We start from the raw sequence: 15403 nt of genomic DNA, 5'->3' as shown, positions 1-15403 counted from the left end.
AAACAAAAATAACTACACAGTAATTTACTCGGCTTCTTATGAGATATCGTTCGATTGTAGTTGTGAAACATTTTGTACCGTACACGGATGTCACGCACAATAAATGTCTTCTTCCTACCCTTCTCAATGTTGAACACGCATTCAATTCCAACAGTCACCGATACAATGCTGCATGTTCACATCGCATTAGTATGGCACCAAAATGAACGAAGCGACACAAATCTCGATTACTTCTTCAAATCGACGTAAGTAACTTTCATACGGTTTTGAGAAAGTTAATTAAGAAGAATCCCAACCTTTCTTCTAAAACTGTTTTAAAATGAATCCCCTTTTTAACATTTTTTTTACCGTGTACATCGCTAAAATTTTACATGCAATCAGCTCGCGTTAAAACACTAGGTAGTTCCTATCATTTCCCATAAAGATTATACGACAAAATGATACGCCGTTTCAATCAGTTACATACGACGTTTTTGTACCAGTGTAAAATCGACTCAAGTAGTGTTTTATTTTGATTCGTTGTTAAGTCACTTTGTCCCATATAACGGAGCGGCGAAAGTACTGGTTAGATTGCGAAAGTGGAGAATCTTACTTTTGTCGTTTTGTAAATCCGGAAATTAAATGTTCTAAAAGTAAAAAATCGAGTTGTTTCAGAGCGAACCGTGTAGAATTTCATCTGCGAAACGCGAAGGATTGATAAAGTAAGTTTGCTAACTTTTTTGACATGAGTCTGTTTGAATAAGTCTTCAAGAAATAGTGAGCTTTCACCAATGAGAACATATACCGAAGTAAGTAAGCAGACATTTGGTGTGCGTGACATCCATGTATGATGCAGAATGTTTCTCAACTACAAGCAAGCGAGCACCCATAAGAAGCCATGTAAATATGTGACGTTAATATTTTTGTTTACGTTTTTTATCTTTACTAATACATAGCCATTGCTTCTTCTTCCACACCTTATTAAATATAATCTTATTGAGCTTTCACTGCTGAAACGTCAAATAAAAGCACATCCCAAATAGGGTTGGACGAACTCATTTTATTTTGTGAACATACCAACTCGGAGAAGCGATTTATTTCACTTTGTGGAGGAATTTCGAGAAATCTTTATTTGAAGTCTTTTACTTAAAAATTCAATATAATCCATATCAAAATTTTGCAATCGCACTGACAAAACCTACAAAAATGCTCAGAAAGTTGGCCAAACTGTCCTTAACGATCAACGCTCCGTCATCGTTATCATCGTCATCATCGAAACTTCAAAAACAGTTTTTCTGTTCAATATTAAAAATTATTCGATGAAAATGTGTTCACTGCGTTTCAGTTGGAGATCAGAATACAGTGAACACATTTTCCTGTAAATTTGCTTGATTTTGAATGAAAAAACTGCTTTTGAAAATTCCGAAGTCAATGACGGATCCTGCCCCCTTAACTAGTATACAATTGTTACTGTTGTTAAAATTAGAAATATTCACAACTGGCTTAACTTAATCCACTCCTTAAGGTGAAGATGAATGATAAAATAAGTTAAATCGAAGCCAAACATCAAATTTTCAAGAGCACAAATCTGGAGAACCGAATACCCGTTTGAACAGAGGATTTAATCGATTGGTCACCAAGAGCTAGTGACCAGTCTATTAGGTATTCAGCTTAAACTGATGTTTGGTTTTCCAGATTCATGATCTTAAAAACCTAATGTTTGGCTTCGATTTAACTTATTTTTTCATAGTTTACTGGTTAAAATTCCATTGATTGTTGTGTTCCATATTAAACCGATTGAAAAGTAAACCAAATAAATCAATAATTAACAATGTTGTTATTAGAAAAAAAAAGGATCTGAGAATAAATGTTGCACAATAATAGTTAGCAGATAAGTCATGTGAATACTTTTATAGTCAATTAGAGCTAGTATTACCGATTGTTTCAAATTTTGAATGATTTGGTTACTCTGGCACGCTCTAGTCAATAGCAGAATGATCATACGCCGATGTCTTTCACGGGGTCGCTGAGCTTCACCTGACTGATGCAACTTTTTCTTCGCATTCGCACTAAATGACCAGCTCACTGAAGTTTACCTATTTTATTCGCTCAATAGTTTTCGCCCCTGTTCTCAAATAAATGTGTTAAGGGAGAAAAGAATAAGCATTTTATACATCACAAATTAATAGTAATGCTTCTTTTAGGTAGGGCGATCAAAGTAATTTGGACAGACCGTTAGGCGTATATAATTTGGCCATTTACGGCAAAATCGAATGGAGGTTGCCAAATTATATACGCGTAACGCTCTGTCCAAAATACATAAAACACCCTATGCTTGCATTCATCGTTGCTCTCTTTGCATTATAATTGAAATCTGATTTGGTTTTCGAAACACTTTTCAGTGTTGTACAATAAAGGATCGCGAGATGTTTTGGCGAAGTTGTCAATGAAATAATGGATCTATGAAGTCAGATAAGCCTTTATCAAGTAACAGTGTAGAAATGTCGTTTCCCTTTGCAAGTTTCGGGTCCCTAAACTGGTTACGTAATACGTAAAGGAGATATTCGCAGCCAGAACACGTGTTTTTACTCCAAGGGAAAGGGTCACAATTGTTATATGGCTCTACAACAAATTCATCCACATCTCAATCAAGCACTGCTTCAGCACCAACACATCTGAACCTGCTTCTTTCTCTACATGCAACCATATACGTTTGGGTAGAGTAAATGGCATTACAAGCTTATCCTAGTTGTCCATCTTTGAAATAGTGAAACCCTTCTTTACTGAACTGCGATCGATTCCAATAAACTCATTGTCTGCAAAATCAAGGAGTATATGCGACAAAACGCAATATTGAACAGTAAATTCAGAAACTCATCTGTTCTTATTCCATGTAATTTTCCAAAAAAAAACAAAATAAGCTCCTCGTCTATAATTCTTACACCTAATTGCATTTGTCAGCTTAATCAGCTTTAAGTCTTATTGTTAAGTCTTTGATATTACCTGCAACAGCTTTTTTTTGTTACTGAGTCGAACGCGACTTAGAAGTCAATAAACAGATTGACGATGAATCCCGAAAAAAATAAAACGAACCAACCATTCACAGGTATATAGTGTGAAAGTCCTAGTGAAATTGATACTTAAATAGTACTTATTGGGAATTTGTTTGAAGTTGTTAATCGTCGAACACTTGCTACATATGGTCGGAGTTCAGACAGATCTGACTAAATGACAATTTGGCCTTCCAAAGATGAGTCAAGGACTCTATCAATTACAATATTTCGAATTCTATTGATGTTTCTTCAAATATATAAGTTCCTTTCTTTCAGCAAATATTTAATGCACGAATTTTATTATACTTATACCGAATGCTTGGGGTACGTTTTCCTGAAAACATTAAAGAACACTTGGTCCAGTCTGTCTGAACACCGACCATATGACAATCATGTTTCTCGTGTAGTTATAATCCTGTTGTGGCTGAGAATGTTGAACAAAACTTCTTTTATGTTAAGTGCTGAGGGCAATACTCGGTGGAAAACTGGACGTAAACATCAAGAGTAGTACCAGATGTACAAAAAGCAATTTTTATTAAGCAAAATAAATACATTATATTTGGTCGAATCGGCATTTTGTGGAAAGGATAGTGTTTGAATCTAAATAGTATGGAATCAAAGTTTTACGTTTAGTCTGACAGTCGGGAGTAGCATTTTGTCGCTAATACAAGAGTTATTGAATAATTGAAAAAAGTATCAACCTTTTTTTTTCTTTTTTTTTCAACGGTTAATTTCACAGTTAAAATCGAGAAGGGCTGCGACGTGTTCCTGCATATATAAATATTGGCATAGTCTCCGGAACAATTGAGAAACTAAATAAAACTAATCTGTAATTTTGTATTGGAATTAGATGCCATTTTTCGACAGCCTACTTGATGGTAAGACGAAGTTTGCTGGGACCACTAGCTTGTAATGAATTTTAAAGCTGAAATTCAATGAACAGTTGATTCTTAAGAGGAAAAATTTTCAAAACCAGTTTTTTTGCTCAAAATCAAACCAATCTTCATGAAAATCTATCATTGCATTGCACTTTCTATCTGTAATACGGTGATAGGCCGACGTAGTATTTAGCCATGTATCTATAATCGAACGTAAATTAATTCGATTACATCCATTTTACAAAAATATTACGTTTAAAATGTAATAGTATTCGATCGACGCATATGGCAAGAAACCTAATGAGAGATTTATTCAGACAATTTTTTATAACTCGATCTTCGATTCCGTTTGACTTGTGTAATATTATAGTCTTTCAAATATGTTTCAAGTGTAGAACTTTTTTTTCTGTGGAAAACCAGAAGGACTAAGAAGAGTGAATTTTCACACCTTGGACCTGAAGAGAATCTCAAGCATTGTCCTTCATTTAAGCTTTTCTAAAGAATTGTTCAAACTCTATGGGAGATGCAAGCTTGAATAATTTAATAGTTACAAAACGACATTTTTAGAAAACATGCCTGAATAAAAGCCGTTGCAAATATTTTAAACCATTTCAGTATTTTTAAACTTCAAATCAATATTGTTGATTGTGTATCAATAGTTTAACCATAGACAAATACCGTACCAATTGTTTTACCGATAGCTAAAAATAAATGCTTTCTTATCATTTTTGAATTAATCGTGCCAATTCAATTAAGATATTATTCATTTAATTTGGTAGGATCTCCTGTTTTGTGGGCAAGTTCTGGTTTCTTCGAAATGTTAGTTGATTTGATCGACAATGCAATGATCAGTAACTAGAAAAGAGTACACATAAGCCCTTTTAGCAAAAGGAATAGCACACCAGTTTTAAGGTAAAAATTGTACATGTACCTTCAAAAGAGTATGTCAAATCTTCGGCTTAAGTAGCACAAGGAGTGACCTATTGAAGATTTAAAAACAATAATTGTGCCTATACGATTATGAGTTTATCAAAGTTTTGAGCTGAATGACACTCAAGATTACCCAAGAATTCCTTTTTTGAATTCGCATAAAAATGAAGCTTTTTGGAAACAATACGCTAGGTCGCATTCCAAACAGATATTTCACTTATAGTGTTAAATGACAGTTTATCGTTCAGATTCATTTAAAAGAATCTTTCGAGTTGAGCCAGCCAGTTAAAAAAATCATTTAAAAAACGCAGTAGGCCACGCTGTGAGTGGTTGTGTTTTCAACTGCCCATCACGTTTTTTTTGTTTTATGCGTGATAGATTTTTACGCAGTTCGTCTGGTGCTACGCCACCCGGATATTTTTCCTTTCGCTTGTGATAATTGTGATTCTGATGAAAAATTGCAGCGGTCATATAGTTGAAAAATTTGATAGTGCCATTTAGTGTTTGCTTCTGTTGAAAAGTATACGTATTGAATTGCGAAAACCCCTTCATTAATGATCGTCATTTTATATATTTCCGTACAAAGTGAATGAAAATCATTGTGGAAACCGTATTTTATTCAATGGTAAAACTTCTAGGGTTGCGCTATTGTAGGTCGTACAACACATGTGGAAAACCACTTAGAAAACATCGTTTTTCATACCAGATGCGTTACAAAAGGAATGATATTCATAGATCAGATCGGATTATCTTGTTCCAGTACTTAGTTTCAATGAAATTTGGGCTATTTCAAAAGGTAGGGTCAATTTGTTTACTCGTTTCAAAGACCGAGCAATGGCGCTTAAACCAAAGCTTTTAAGCAAGAAGACAAGGTGTAAATACCTGTGCCTCATCCCTGGAAGACACACGCATGAAGAGACACTAAATTTCTTAGCAACGTCACTCCCAACAATTTAATTCCGGTCGTAGCACTTGCTTACAGTGAATCCCGGACCATTCCCTTCCCTACAATTGAGCTTTTTGACATCTATTAGGGGGTCAGTGAGTCGCTGGCCTATCTTTGAAGGGTCACCCAAATCAACGCGATTTTTTAACGGCGATAGTGACAGGGATTTTAGTCGCGTCAGTCTAGATGTGCTTGAAGCGATTCAAAAACAAAACCGCGTCAATTTGGGGGAGCTTTGAGTAGATAATCATTATCCTTTCCGTATCGCGTAATATTGCCGGCAATGAAATCGTCATGTCTAACAAAATTATTTTTATTTTCAACAAAATGTCAAAAATCAGTCAAATATATACAAAATGAAACTAATCCAGATTAATGGAAAGGTTCAATTCAAACTTGAAACTAGTTTTTGCTCTAAATAACTTTAAATTTGAACCATAATTCATTGGCTTATACGGCTTATTTCCCTGGGTGTGGAAACAAAACTGTCATCGTCTAATAGTAAGTTTGAAATCTATACTAGCTAGTCAATGCCAAAATGTTGACATTTCTGGATTTATCGTGTAAATTACTATGATTTTTAATGTAAACCATGTTCCAATGGATTTCATTTTGCATGCAAATCCCACGACTTTTCCTACCCTAAAACAAAACAATATTTTGCGGTCTACCGCTGTCAACTACTCGAAATTAATTTATGATCGCAACCTTACAATATTCCTCCACCATCCAACAACCGTACCGAATGGAAACCAAAAATAACAGAAGAAAGCAATTCAGGTTAATTTATGACTAATAAATCTATATTATATACACGCGCGCCCGTTATCCAATATCCCGATGATAGATGCATCCGAATTCGTGTCGTATCTGTTTTCCATTGCAAAAATAATAAATCGGCCCGTCATCATCATCATCATCGGTTTTCATTGTTTTAAACCTCGATGTGGACCATTGATGATCGAGTAGTGTGTCGGATTTCTGGCTAAAGTCAATTCCGATTGTTACGTACACTGAACCAAACCGAACACTCGGATCGGTGTCGATTCGTGACTGAACAATGGGGCGGAAAAATAAATCTATGAGCGGAAATCATCACAAACTACTTCCCCACTGGACGAGTGGTCAATAAATTGAATCAGCCATAGCTTGATGTACTAACGACTATATCTCTCGTGAAAATCGCGTGCAATGTTGTGATTGAACCGGGGGCCATCTTGTTTCGCGAGAACAAAATCATCCGAAAGAAGGAGGAATGTGGTGGTGTGAAAATCGATTGCATTCTTTTGATTCTTGGGTTTTGCTATGGTGTCATAAATTTCATGTGCCTTGGAATATACCTACTGCGTCGATTGGACTTTTTTTTCGCGCGCTCGCGGATGATCTTGCTCGCTGACTTTTTTGGCCAATGGGTTGTGGGGTAATGATTTGTGGCGGGGATGAAGGGAAGCTCAACCACACTCATTTACACGCGCAAAAAACACACGCTCATTGATAGGTTCTTTTGGGGCTAAACTTGTATGCGCCTACCTCTCAGGTGGTTTTATCGATAAGCATCTGAAATTAAAAAAGAAAGAAAAATCGTCCATTCGTTCAGTGAATCTTTGCTTTCGGTGGGTGTTTGGGATTTGGTTTTTCGGTAACTTCGAATATGGGATAGTGAATTTTGCAAACGAAACAAACAGGTGTAATAAGTACAGTAGGAAAGAACAAACATTTACTGAATAGACACGTAATATATGTAGGAAAACATCTATCATTCGTTAGTACAATCAATACAAAGAAACAGAACGTCAATTATTTTGCGATAGAAAAAAGGAAACCAAAGAAAAATCACACACTAGAGTACAAAACGTCTATTAAACAACATCGATTGAAAGATTGAATAATGAAAGGCACATCTATCTTTCACAGAACAACCACAGGAAGAATGAAACTACACGGTTCATCAAGCACACGACTAGGGTTTTCAATAGCTGTTCAGATTTAATTCACTCCCCTCGCGATGAGGCTCACTTTCAGCCACCAGTACAGTGGTACCACCAAGAGGCCAAAAACCAAAAAATAAGTTGTTTTGCTTTTCAGTCCCTTACCTTTTCATGGGTCAATTATGTTCTCAAGAATGTAAACTCATTTTTTAAACGTCCCTGTAGAATATGTATAGCAACGCCATGAATTCCCGAGTAGATTTTTTATGTTTTAAGAAAATGTGTTAAAAAATTAAGCTATTATTACATTTTGTTTATTGTTTTCGTAAACCAAAATCAATTGAAACAATTAGAGTTAAAGAACACAATATAATTGATTTGTATATCTTGAAGAAGTTTTTTTATAAGATATTGTAAAAAAAAATGATTTATGATCGCTTCGTAGAAAAAAATGAAACCACTGTGTACCGCCTCCCCCCTCAAAGTATGAGGGGGAAAAGTAAAGCACACGCTACAAGTTGGAAACACATATGTGAACTCCCCATCAGTCTGTTACGATACGCCTACATTGACTCCTCGACTATTAGTTTGCCTTCGTTTGACTCCGTAGTAGGCTTAGGTCGCTGGCAATTTTCTTCCGACGACGACCCAGCCTACTGCTCCATCCACCTTCCATCTCCCCCTCATAATAATGAAAAACGAAATGAGCAGAACAGGTTAGTGACTCCGGACTGTTGTTCGACATTAATTCGCAATAAAATAAAGCCCTCTCAACAATTTGCCACCTCTCCTTACCCACCCATCTTTAATGGCAAAACATTAGTTGGAGAGACCACTTTTGCAACCTTTTTTTTATTCGTTTCCCCCCTTGTTAAGGGAGAAGGTGGATACAAATGTTCTTTTTTTGCCGGATGCAGCCTTGGGAAAAAGAATTGCTCTGACCCCAAGTCCTGTCGCCACCAGTAGTGAGAAAATCTTGTAACCACCTCCACCGGCACCACCAACAAGCTGACCAATTGCCATTTATCATCGGAGATGGGGAAAACTGTCCCCTCTTAGGGGCGGTGCGATGGAAGGCGAAGGGCTTTTCTCACCGTTTTTCTTGGCGGGCCAGTAAGAAGTCGTTTTTCTTTTGCTCAAATAGCAGACATGGTCTAGGTTTCTACAAGCATAAGAAAAACATTGTCTGGCGAAATGCATAAAATACGAGCAATTGGGAAAAGCAAATGAGGTGGAAAATAATTTATTCCGTTCCCAATTTTGGATTCATGCTTGATGGGGGAATAGTAGTTAATGTTAAAAAAGGAAAGAAAATTCGTTTTAGGCTCAATAATGTTTTTTTTTTAATTTCATTTCAATTGAACCAACCTCTCAACAAGTGACATTTAGCAGTAGTCGAACATAACTTTATTGTAACATCCAAGACGAAATTTATTTATAGTTGTCGGGTACCATTCTAAGTGTCATTTTCTAAACTCAACTTGACCATTGGGAACCCAATTTGACAGATTGCTGTGAACTTAATCAATTCTAGATTTAACTCTCTCTATTTCATCTTTTGTACCACAGAAGGCCATGCCTTTTCATCTATCTTTTATCTTTATCTAAAATATTTGCCCGAATACTGTTGCCCGGAAGAACAGTCATCTGGAATGTCTTATGATGTTGGAATTCGGAGTAATGTCGGGGCCAAGAGTCAATCAGAATAATGGTATTCGCGACATCAAAACTACATGTATTAGTCATAAAAATGACTAGAAATGCAAATACGTTTCATGTGGATAATATTTAACCTACATATTAGGTGAAATTGGAATCTAGAGAACTGCAGTAATTTGCAATATTTCTTTCTTGCCCGGGATAAGACTTGATTGCCATAAATTGTCAAAAAGATGACGCATTGGAGTTTTCATTCCACATTTTATCACGAGTCCAATATTGCCTTGGTATACGTTACTATTTTAAATTTCTGATTTCAGCCGGAAGAAAACTTGTAGTTTATCAAATACATGAAATCCAGATAAAGTACTCGTGATAGAATTCTTAACGAAATTCCTGTTCATGAGGAACTGGTCAAAATTCATTGATGATCATGAGAAAATTTTCGATTGCAGACAACTTTGTGGCAGATTTCTTTAAAAATGAATGAATGATTTTCTGAATATTCTAAAAACATCACGGTGAAATCCAAAATTCAAAAACATGCAAAAATAATAAACTCAGGCTGAATTTGTGGCTGTTTTTCTATTGACTTAAATCTTTTCTTCCACATAAAAAGTAGGTAATTCCAGAAAACAATTGATTTTTGACGACCTCTAGGAAAACTAAATTAGATGAATGTTGTACATATGTAATTAGAAAATGATTCCATGCGTACTTAAATTATTTACTTTTCAACTGAGCTTTTCAATGAATGAACTATTGGAAACAATCATATCACTCAAGGATATTCGTTACCTCACGTTATATATTTTCCACGACCCTGAAAATGATTAATTTTTCATACTTTGTTTATGAAGCAAACAATAAACGATGAAAAATGTCCTTTTTATGAAATTTATTTATATCAGGTACATATGTGTTGCTGAAATTTATGAACAGATTGAATCTGTTGGACAGATTCCCTAGCATGTTCAAGAATTCTTTATAGAAACATGTAATTTTGTATATAAGTAGTTTACTTAAATTGAAAAAAAACAGTATCAATTATTTACAATGGAAAAATGTAAAGTTTATTCGTTGGAAATTCTAATGTAATTTCTGATATGATAACTAGCACTTGCTTTTGAAGTCCTGGAAGAGTTTTTCACGAATTATTTGCATTTTTCTTTTTGGGTTATTCTAGCCGTCTTTGGTTTATCTTCCGAAAGCGTTTCAAAGCGTGTTTTTTCAGAAAGTTAAGATTCCTTCTGTAGCCTAAGGTTAAGCAGCCAGTCCGATATTGTCCCTGGTTTCCGACATTTTTTTTTCAAATATTTTTAAGTTTTTGCTAGAATCTTCTTCAAAACTTCCACTAGAATTTTGTTTCACGTTTAACATTATGTTGGAATTGTCAATGTAAAATTTACCTGAATTCTTCCAGAAAGTTATCTAAGAATCTCTTGTTACTTTGATTTCCAAATTACACTATTTTTTTTTCTTTATAATAACAAATTTCAACTTTCTGCTGTTGTTAGACATGCTGACCTAAATTTCATAATAATGATCATAAAATACGAAAATAGCGCCTTAGTAACTTTTTTCCAGAAAAATGTAACTTTAGTGACTTTTTATTGCAAATAGTGACTTTAAAGGGGTCGAAAAAAGTGACCAAGTGAAAGAAGTGACTCACTACCAGATTTATAATATGGCGTTTTTGAATCAATAATTATGTAGAATTTATGTTTTCCTTCTTCAAATGATAAAGGTTAATTTAGCACAATCATACTTAAAAAAAGATGTTCAAACGCAAAATATTACTTGTTGTAGAATGATTTACATATTGACAAGGCTCTCAATAACATAAATAGAGTTGCCTCAGTTTATCACATACAGGTTTGTTTAAATATTAGGTTATCTGAATGAGCCTTATATTAGTAGGTTGTGAGCCTTTCCTATTAGAAGGTAGAGAGTAGTTAAATGGTAGTAGATAGTATGTATAGTATGTAGAGCAGACAGGAATAAGTGAGAGATACTCTCAGTTTTTTCAAAATTCAATTCCTGGTCAGGGATTCCAAACAAAACGTCTTATTCCAAGTTCCTTTGGTGATCACTTTACTAGCCTGATAATTCCGTACCATGGTTATTGGAAAAATTCTCGCAAAATTCCGTGGTTAAACCCTTAGTTGTTCTTAACAATTTCTGTGTGCATTCCTTGACCAACATCGTGTGCGGCAGATAATAACAGAATCCCAACAGATCCTTATTGAATATCCCAATTTTGTCAAAATTGTAGACAAATTTACTGAGCCTATCGCCAAAAAATGAGCCAAGAAATCCAAAAAATCACTAATTGTGTGTGTTAAGACATCTATACAAAAATCTCTTGTAGTTCGTTTCAAATGCTATGATAGTCTTGTGCAGAATAAATCAAAGATAGGTATCATGAGCAATTTAATATGATTTTTCTTTAAATTCGTTGATTGGTTGTAAATTGATACGTAAATTTTGGAGCGATTTTCACTTTCCCTTACTATTCGCATTCACTTCTTTCTTTCGCTTTGTTATCGTTGTTTCCTGATGAACTTTGTTGTGCCCGGAGGGAGGAACCCCCACAAGCCTATCTAATGGCAGGATCAGCTGAATTGAAGCTGTGAGCAATTCCAGCACAACTTCATCGCTCGAAACACTGTACAAGACTGACTGTTATAATAATACATAAAAAAGTTTCTTCTGTTATCTTCAATGAATAAATATATTCATTAATCTAAAAAAAGAAAAGATTTCAGCTCTGTTATGCCCTACGGCGTCTGAGCCTGCCAAATAAACTAGATAAGTAAACAAACAATAAATAAATTCATATTATCTTTCATTTATCTCATGTTGTCCTTGAGTTCTTGCAAACTATAGATAACATACATGTATTCCAAAAATGTGACAACATTTTGTTTCTACATCATCATCATCATTCCGTATTCCACACTCCTCTTTCCCAATTCATCATTATTCATCTCTCATTTCTCGTTTCTCACTCATCACTCTTTATGCCTCACTTCTCACTCCCCATTCCTCACTCATATCTCCTCACTCCTCATATCTCACTTCTCATTTCGCGCTACTCACTTCTCATTCTTCATCATCATCATTCCTTATTCCACACTCTAATTTCTCATTTCTCATTTCTAACTCTCACTCCTCAATCTTCACTTTTCATTCCTCATTCTTCACTTCTAACTCCGTACTCATCACCTCATTCCCCTTTCCTCATTCCGCACTCCTTATTCACTACTCCTCATTCCTTACAACTCATTCCTCATTTCTCATTCATCACCATCATCATTCCTCATTCCACACTTCTTATTTTTACTCCTCATTCCTAAAAACTAACACTTCACTCTTCATTCTTCACTCCTCATTCCCCACTCTTCATATCTCATTTTTTACTCATCATTCCTCATTCCTAACTCATCACTCCTCATTCCTCAATATGTACTCATTATTCCTTATTCATCATTCATCGTTCCTCACTCCTAATCCCCAAACCTTACAACTCACTCCTTATTTTTCACACTTCATTCCGCATTCCACGCCCCTCATTCCTCAATTCTCATTTTTCATTCCTCACTCCTCAATCCTCACTCCTTATTTCTCATTCCTCACACCTTACTTATCACGTCTCACTCCTCATTCCTCATTCCTCACTTCTCGCTCTTCACTTCTCATTTCTCGCTCCTCACTCCTCATTTCTCATTTATCATTCCTTACTCCGCATTCCTCATTCGTTACTGATCATTTTTCATTCCTCACTCCTCACTCTCCACTTCTCACTCCTGATTCATCATTGCTCATTTCTCATTGAACACTCCTTATTCCTCATACTTCACTCCTATCATTCTTAGGATTCTCGATGAAATACGATTAGGAATTAATAAAATAATCGTTCTTCCATGATTTATCCAACAAATTTTCCCTGGAATGTTTTGTGGATATTCTAGTTAAAATAATTTTGTAGGATTTTCATTAATATGCTTGGATCAATTTCTGTTACATCTTTAGAGGATAGCATTGTAAGGGTTTTTTTTTTAGAAAAATACAATAAATGATACAAAAAATCATGAAAAAATCTTCAGTGCGCATCGTACCTTCGTGCTGTGCGTACACGAATTTTCTCTGCTCTTGGAAGTTTTCTTAAAAACTACCTAAAGCAATAAAACAGTACTTTTCAGTGCTACACAAACAGTACTTTTCAGTGCTAAAATTAAAAACGGTACTTTTCAGTGCTACTTAAACAGTACTTTTCAGTACTATTTTTTCTACTATTGATCCCTTTACGATCCTTGTTTGGACCCGTGCCTTCGATTTTTCGTTGGACCCGTTGGCGAAAGCTAGCGGTGGTAATCCTTCTTGGACACCGTCTAGGGAAAAAACCTCTCGAAGGTCACGTCTTTCTCGTTTATTAACTAAACATGGTATCAACAACTAACAAAAGGAAGGGTGAATCGCTGAATTCACTACTTCCTTCCAAAAAAGTGGGTTTTAAAACTGTCACTACACGTGGCAAGAATGGAAGAAAGGACGCTTCCCCGGAATGCGAAGTTTCTTCCAAGGGTGAAATGAATAATTGTATTGAAATGAGCAATCAGTTCGATGCTCTAGACAAATTTTCCGAACACCAAATCGAAGCAGCCTCTAGCCCAGGCTCTTTGATTCAAGTGAGGAAGCAAAGAGTGCCGCCTATCGTGGTCAGTTGTTCCGAATTTGGGGGATTTAGGCAGGAGATCTTGAACTCCATTAGGGGAATCAAGGTTTCCTTCCAAATCGCAAAGAAAGGAGACTGTTGCGTTTTGCCGGAAACTCTTAAAGATCGCGAACTTCTTCTCAGATATCTTGAAGAGAAGAAGCACAAATTTTTTACTTATGACGACAAAACTGAACGTTTGTTCAAAGTCGTCTTGAAAGGTCTCTCAAGTGACTATAAGTCACCTGAAGAGATCAAAAATGGAATAAATGATTTACTTGGATTTTCCCCAGTCCAAGTAATCATTATGAAAAAGAGAACCCAATCTGGCATTGTTCGGAAAGGGCTTTCTCAAGAATATTATTTAGTTCACTTTAACAAAAAAGAACTAAATAATATTAAAGCTTTAGAAAAAGCTAAACTTATGTTCGATGTCCGTGTGACGTGGGAACATTTCCAGAAACCTGGAGGAAATTACCAGAACCCCACTCAGTGCCGTCGGTGCCAAAAATGGGGTCATGGTACAAAAAATTGTCGCATGGATGCTAAATGCATGATTTGCGGAGGTTCTTCTCACGCTAAGGACGACTGTCCTGTGAAAGAAGATACCAGAAAATTTCAATGCGCCAATTGCAAGGGCCCTCACAAAGCTAACTTTTGGGAATGCATTTCACGCAAAAGAGTCATTGAGGCTCGTGCCAGGCAGATGAAAGATAATATCCGTTACGATAACGGTCGTTTCCGGAATTTGCCTGGTAGAGTATCGAACAATGCTCATTTTTCAGTTAACGATCGCTTGATTAGGAATCATACCCACCAGGAAGATCATAATCATGCTCATTCACAAACAAATTTTAATCCGTCGGGTAGCCGTTCGAATCTTTCAATTTCGAATGTATCTACCCACGGTAAATCCTTTGCCGATATCGTAGCAGGTAATTTGAACTCTTCCCCTGTTCGTTCCATGAGTACCCATTCTACTTGTTTCAAATCAAATGGAAAAAACCCTACCGCCACAGGTAACTCCTACCCCGCTTCTTCGTCTACCGAAAATTCCAATGGGAAATCATCAGATGATATGTCTGCCTCTGATTTTAATTTTCTAACTGAACAATTGAATCTAATGATTGATGCAATGTTCAAAGCCACCACTATGACTGAAGCAGTCCAAGTAGGTGTAAAATTTACAAATAAAATTGTTATTGGATTACGTTTTTCTAATGGATCCAAATAATAATTTAAATATTTTAAATTGGAATGCTCGTTCTCTGAATGGTAAAGAGGACGAGCTGTTTAATTTTCTTACAGCTAAC

The 15403-nt window shown here is 35.7% G+C and overlaps 1 protein-coding gene across 11 annotated transcripts in view; it reads right to left on the bottom strand.

Moving 5' to 3' along the window:
• The window catches only part of LOC5575667 (dachshund homolog 2), a 149895-nt gene that overhangs the window by 64243 nt on the left and 70249 nt on the right, over positions 1–15403 (bottom strand). For 7 of the 11 annotated variants that reach the window (XM_021848256.1, XM_021848262.1, XM_021848263.1 and 4 more), the window contains exon 2: positions 7317–7343. The exons of the other annotated variants lie outside the window; for them this stretch is intronic. In XM_021848256.1, the coding sequence (XP_021703948.1) occupies positions 7317–7343 (27 nt within the window). The remainder of the gene's footprint in view (positions 1–7316; positions 7344–15403) is intronic. 11 annotated transcript variants of the gene reach the window in all.

The sequence above is a fragment of the Aedes aegypti genome, chromosome 2 (genome assembly GCF_002204515.2).
Source record: "Aedes aegypti strain LVP_AGWG chromosome 2, AaegL5.0 Primary Assembly, whole genome shotgun sequence".
NCBI classification, from domain to species: Eukaryota; Metazoa; Arthropoda; class Insecta; order Diptera; family Culicidae; genus Aedes; species Aedes aegypti.
This window is presented reverse-complemented; position numbering and strand designations above follow the sequence as displayed.